Genomic DNA, 6506 nt, shown 5'->3' with positions numbered 1-6506 from the left:
CCCCAGACACTCTCTTCTTTCCCCTTTAAGTGGTCTCCAGAGGGTTTTGTGTATTTAGGGATCAAGATCACACCTGCTTTTGATCAAATGTATAAAAGTAATTTCACCCCCTTGTTTGAGCGCGTTAGATTGGACCTGGAGAGATGGAAGACCTTACCATTATCTTGGCTTGGCCGCGTTGCTCTTCTGAAAATGAATGTCCTACCCAGGTTATTATATCCAATACAGATGGTTCCAATCTTTTTTACACATAAGACCATTAAAACTTTAAATGGCTGGTTTAGTTCTTTTATATGGGCAGGGAGAAAACCTCGTCTAAAAATTTCTACACTCTGTCTTCCATCCACAGAAGGCGGTCTCGACCTCCCAGATATAAGAAAGTACCAGCTTAGTGTTCATATGCGAGTAGCTGCTGATTGGATACAGAAACCAGTTTCTCTCTGGCTTGACATAGAGAGCTCCATGTCTGGCATCCCTCTGAAAAACTTACTATTTCTTAACAAACTTAAAAAATTAAAATTGTGTTGTAGTAATCCTCTCACCTTATCTACTGTTAAAGCTTGGCAAGTAATTCAAAAGCTTGAGGGCAGGTCTAGCCTAACATCTCTTTTCACCCCATTATGTGATAATCCCCTTTTTTTACCTGGGATTTACGACTCTGGCTTTCAAGTATGGGCAACAAAAGGCATATCTGTTCTTTCTGATTTAATGGACGGGCCAAACTTGATGTCCTTTGATCAGTTATTTATCAAATATAATGTTCACAGACATGATTTCTTTCGGTATTTACAGGTGAGGGACTACATTTTGAAGAACACAACAGTTCTCAGCAACCAAAATGTCTCTGATTGTGAAAATTAATTATTTAAACCAAAAATTATAAGTTCTATTAAGACCTGTTATAGCTTATTAAAAGAATTAGGGGTTACTAAATTGACTACCTTAAAGGAGACATGGGAAAAAGAGCTAGCTATGGAGATCAGCAATGAGGCTTGGGATGAAGGGATGAGGCTTGGGAAAACACAAAATATTTAAGTGTTTCTAATAAGGTTAAAGCTATTCAACTTAAAATTTTACATCGGGGCCATATATCTCCACATCTGCGTCATCAAATTAATCCAGACCTTTCTCCGCTTTGCCCCAAATGTAAAATAGAGGTGGGTAATCTGACTCACTGTCTTTGGTCCTGTAGGAAAATTCAACAATTCTGGTTTAGTATAAAGAAAGAGTTGGACAAGATCTTCTCCATTAGCACTGAGTGTAATCCAATGTATATGTTACTGGGAGTGACAAACAACAGCCTTAAGAAGAATTGTGAAAAACATCTGTACAGGATGCTTACATTCTGCGCTAGAAAATGTGTCCTTTTGAACTGGATAACAGATAAGGTCCCATCCATAACACAATGGCAACGGACTGTCCTTGAATATGTGTCATTGGACTTTTTAACCAGTAAATTACATAATAGAGATGATATGTTTCATAATATTTGGGATCCCTTTATATTGTATACTGGTCTTGATATTTCTGCTATTTTTTCACGTAGCCTTACATAATATATTGCATTAATGTGGCTGCTTTATTTTATTACTTTAATTATTTAATTATTATTATTTATTTATTTTTTGTTTGTTTGTTTTGAGCTGGTGTATTGTAACGTTAATGTTGTGTGGAAAATGTTTCTTTTGTTTCCTTTTTTTTTGTTTGTCTTTATTAAAATGGAAAAATAACTAATAAAAAAAANCTATCAATGCAAACCACTGTGCCTGACACAGCACATTCCCCCCCCCGCCTCTCTTTCTATGTGATGGTCACTATGGTGATCATCAAGCTTTGACCAAAGAGCATTTTGTATAATGAGGAAAAACCAAATGTGAGCTCGAGAAAACTTTGGCTGTGCTTATGTGCTTTTCCTCCCACAACGTTTCTGAATGAGTCACAGGGCTGCTTGATAGAGATGAGAGCTTTTACCAAGCAGGCGAGAAAATGGTTATTCTGCGTCATTCAAAGGTACAATTAGCTGTGTGGCAGCTTACAGAGCACCTGAATGTGTGGTACAGAGCCAGGATGGTCGCTATTGTTGATTTTTGGTAGAAGAAAAATAAATAGTGGGTGCAAAGCCGGGTATTTTCTTCATTATAATACAAATAAAACAAAAAGGCATTTATGAATCCTCTTTTCTTTATTTAATTTTTTTTTTGTGTGTGTGTTTTTACTTTTTGTTACATCGTTTTGCGGTTGGACGTGGAGGAAATTACGTTATAAAGGATTGTTTGTTTGTGGACAGCAACTTCACTCAGCCATAACTTTAGCAGATCGTTTTTCATAAGCAGAAATGCTAACAGAACATAAGTATTGTTTGCTATAACACTTGTGTAAAGGAAGATAGGAAAAACTTACAACAGAAGCTGACTCTTCACTTTTTTTCTATTTATGTTCAATAAATTGACTGATTGGTCAACAGAAAAATAATCATTAGATGGATTTGAGTTTCAAATGTATGTATTTTATGTAGGTTTTATTGACTAGCAGGGGCTTTTAAAAGAAGCAACATTTGAAAGACAACGATAACTCTTTATTTTCACATTCAAATCTCAAGTCAGGTAGACCCAAATACACCAGAAAAAAAATCTAAAAGGCTCTTAAGGTACGAATAACTTGTGATAAAATATGTTTTGTAAAGTTTTTTAATGGCTTAATATAATATTTTCACAAAATCTCATTGTGGTCTCATCTCCGATCAAGTTCTTTATATCAAGGAGAAATTTATTTGTACAATGAAAATTCACATTTATGAAATTATGGAGGGTTAGTAACATAACAACTAGGGACAAAATTAAGTTAGAACATTTTTGCTGTTTGCTAAACTCTGAAAATGTTTTGTCGTCATAATTATCTCCCGTGTCGACTTTGTCATTCTGAGACCTATTCATTTCTCCTCTTCCTGTCACTGTTCTTCTTTTACATAACATGAAAAAAAAAAAACCATAATAGCAGAGCTCAAATCTATTTTCCCACAAAGGCTGGACTGAAAAACGCCTCCGTGCTCATTATTCTTAACAACTGCTTTCTGTGCTTTCGGTCTGTGTTTCCTCAAAATAGTCTTAGTAAAAGCAGATGAAAAACTAAACTGGAGATGGGAGAGTGACGGCGATGTGTAAGGTTCGAAGAACAGCCCAAAAGTTCTTTGTGGGAGTGGTCCAGTGAAAATAAAAGATTATTTCACTAAGAAGATTTTTTTTTCATGTCATAATTGAAATAATCCGCCAGCTGAACTAGAACTTTTTCACAAACATTGAGTAATTATCGACTTAAACAAATTCCCTTATCTGTGAAAAGTTACTTGTAAGTTAGTTTTGTCTTAATTCAAGTGTAGTAAGATATTTGCACTTTGAATTAGCCCAAAAATACTTCATAAGATTTTGTATTTTTGTAGTTGAACTTAAAAATTGCTGCTGTTATCTTTTTATTCCAATCGGCACGTCATTACTAGTATAGCCAATGACAACATTTGCTATTGGCTATGAATGACAACAACTAAGGCTACTATTGACAAATTTTGTAATTCAAGCTTTGTTCTAAGAAACACTTTCAACAAGTCATCTATATGTAAAATCTTGGGCTGTTTTAAAGCCACACGCAGCTTGATTTCCACTTTAACTGATTTTTCTGCATCGCTAATGTTTATATTCAGCTTGATTCCATGAAGATGTTGGCATTAAACTTTGGTTTGGTCCATCCTCCCATCCTCCATCACGATGAAGGAGAAACCTTAATGTTCCCATAAGTGATAACTGGTTAACCTCTTTATTTTGCTTTCACTTCTTAGCATTTGTGGGCTTTCAAGTTTAAACTAACGCAGTATTTGTTTGGTACTTGTGCGTACTGAGGGCTGTCCTGACACACATGCACAATGTGCACACGTCTGGAAGTGCTTCTCCATGGCTGTGCCTGTCGCCTCACTTATTCTCAATTTTTCTCTTTCTGCCTTGTGCTCCTGTTTATCTGCATTGTGACAGAATTTTTTGTTATCATTAAATAGTAATCTCTTCAGACGACTGCACAAGTTACAAAACATGACCTTGTTAGGTCATGTTCTTCATGCAAGCGCATGAAGAACATGCAAATTTCAAGACATTCTTGCTGTGAGAAAGCCAGCAGTAACACTGTTCAGCCCATCATTCCAGATTTCAACGATTAGAAGGTTTTTGCACTCTTCTAAGAAGTTGTGTTTGTCTGCAACTGGTTTACAGCTATCTTACAAGACGAGGTGTGTCTTCAACCAGTAGTTCATGCAGCATATTAATTACTACAGAATTATCAGCTTTCAGGACACAATCCGCTACAACCAGGACCAAATAGCCTTGTCTGGGTCAAGGAGCCTGAGAGGTAACCCCAGTTTGCCCTTCAGTAGAAAAAAGAAAATAAAAAAAGAACATGTCTGTTATGGGAATAGACCTTTCCACTTAAATTCAATTTCTCAAGAGACATAAAGAATTAGATAGAAGTATAGGGAATGTTCTGTGTCACTTATACAGAAGAAGAAAAAGTAAAAATGAGGGACTAATTTAACTTTCTAGGGGGTCGTCTCGTCTTTTTGTGTCAAGCTGCTTTTACTGTTTGTACTCTTCCTCAGCTAGCTGAATTCAAATTACGTTTATTCATGGACAGGAATGGGCTCCCTGTGTTTCCACTCTAAATTAAAGTTAGTCACATTCAACTGGACGAAGGATCAGAGAGGTCAACTCTCTTTAGTTCTCCAACAATTAACAAAGGAAAAGAACAGAAAAGAGGGTCTCAGTAGATACTTTTGAAGCTGGTGGCGTGAACCAATAGAAGAAATAGAAAAGTTTGGTTCATTTTTGAAGAGAAGAAAATTAGTTAAAAAGAAATTGATATAAACAGAAGATGGTAACAGATTGCACAGAGAACTCATTAAAAAAATGATTTTCAAGAACCACAAAAAAAAAAAAAAAAAAAATATGCCTGGCTTTCAGATGCACTGGGTGACTGGTGTTTTGAACAGCAACATATCACTTCATCGACTAAAATCTAATGAAAGTAAATTGTGTTTCTGTCTTCCTGAGGATGTTGATAAATGGTGGGATTCAAACAGGGGAGCATCACATGTCCCAAACCACAGGAGGTTTTGTCTGGAAAATCAATGCCACTTCTTGGTAAGCAGTGTCTCTTCTACATTAGACATTTCTTTAGACACAATTGGGATGTTTCACAGTTGATGGCAGAATGTTGGTTTTCATTATTGCTCGTACAGCCGTATGATTTGTTGATTGGCAGGCTTTACATAATTACTCCAGGAGTAGACTGCTTTGAGTCCTTAGTCTAATTTACTCTTCCCTTCAGCCACAACAGTGTTTGTTCCTCAGTGCTGCTGATCTGTTGTTGTTCTTGTTAATGTTTGTGACTTTTAAACAACCTACGTCCCAAAGGAGTGAAAACTAAATGTTCAACATTTTCCCCCTTGAATTTCTTTCTTTGCCACTGGCTGTTTTTGTCAGTTTGCTGTCTCCCAATTGGATGCTCCCGACACCAGGTGTGCTTCATCCATGGGAAATTAACAGGGCGAGGTAAAAGTAAAGCATTTCAAATTAAAAGAATGTAAGTAAGACTGTAGGTCAATGATCAAAAACTAGTTTAGTGTTTTTGGCACAAATTTTGCTCAAACTAATGTCAGAGACTGGTACACAGATACAATTAAAACGATCTGTTACGGAGTTGGATGTTCTCTTAGCTAGAAAATACATTTTTCCTGATATTTTTTTGTTCAATTAGCTAAACGAGATACATTTTCCTTATGTTTCCTTGTGATAAAACCACCTTCTTTTAGAAAACTAAAAAGAAAAACGGAACGACCGCGGATAGTCTCAAATTAATGAAGCAAAATTTAAATCTTGAGTTAAATAAATTCAATGAAACATCTGTGAATGATCAAAAACTGATTTTAAATATTAAGTAAAGCTTAAATCAACTTATGTTAACGTAAGGTGATAGAATAAAAACTATAAAACAAATAAAGAAAAAAAAATCATTAGCAGAAAATCTTTTAAATATGTGTAGATTTAAATGTCAGATTTATTTTTTTTTTATTTAGTTTCAACTTTACACCACACCTTTTTTTGTTTTTTAACACATGTGAATAATTTCGGAAACATAAACTCCCAGGTCATTTCATCTCTACATACAATGCTTGATCAATTCCTCCTCCTCCATGCTGCTTCCTGGCCTGATTACAGTGTATAGTAAGTACAGCCGGGTAGTGCTTTGCACTCTCGCGCCGAGCTGAACTGCCTTATTACAGTTCTATCTCCTCTCGACAGTCAGTACCGATCCAAGTCATTAGACAGCAGAGTGCCTGCTTGAGAGCTCACTGGAGCAGAAAGATAGAGACTGGAAAGGTGGTAGAGGGCAGGGGAGGGGCGCAGAAAGAGAGGAATAGCAGATAAAAAAAAAGAGGAGGAGGTGAACCAATGCCTCACTGTCACTGT

The 6506-nt window shown here is 36.1% G+C and overlaps 1 protein-coding gene across 1 annotated transcript in view; it reads right to left on the bottom strand.

The window, feature by feature from the left end:
• The window catches only part of LOC106937702 (phosphoglycerate kinase 1-like), a 20653-nt gene extending 14422 nt beyond the window's left edge, over window positions 1–6231 (bottom strand). The window contains exon 1 of the mRNA XM_015019339.1: window positions 6204–6231. Coding sequence (XP_014874825.1) covers window positions 6204–6231 — 28 coding nt within the window. The remainder of the gene's footprint in view (window positions 1–6203) is intronic.
• Between the last annotated feature and the right edge of the window lie 275 nt (window positions 6232–6506).

This window comes from Poecilia latipinna, unplaced genomic scaffold (genome assembly GCF_001443285.1).
Source record: "Poecilia latipinna isolate Pla-1442-1.1 unplaced genomic scaffold, P_latipinna-1.0 Scaffold2415, whole genome shotgun sequence".
NCBI classification, from domain to species: domain Eukaryota; kingdom Metazoa; phylum Chordata; class Actinopteri; order Cyprinodontiformes; family Poeciliidae; genus Poecilia; species Poecilia latipinna.
The sequence above is the reverse complement of the archived record's forward strand: the minus strand, read 5'-3'. Positions and strand labels throughout refer to the sequence as shown.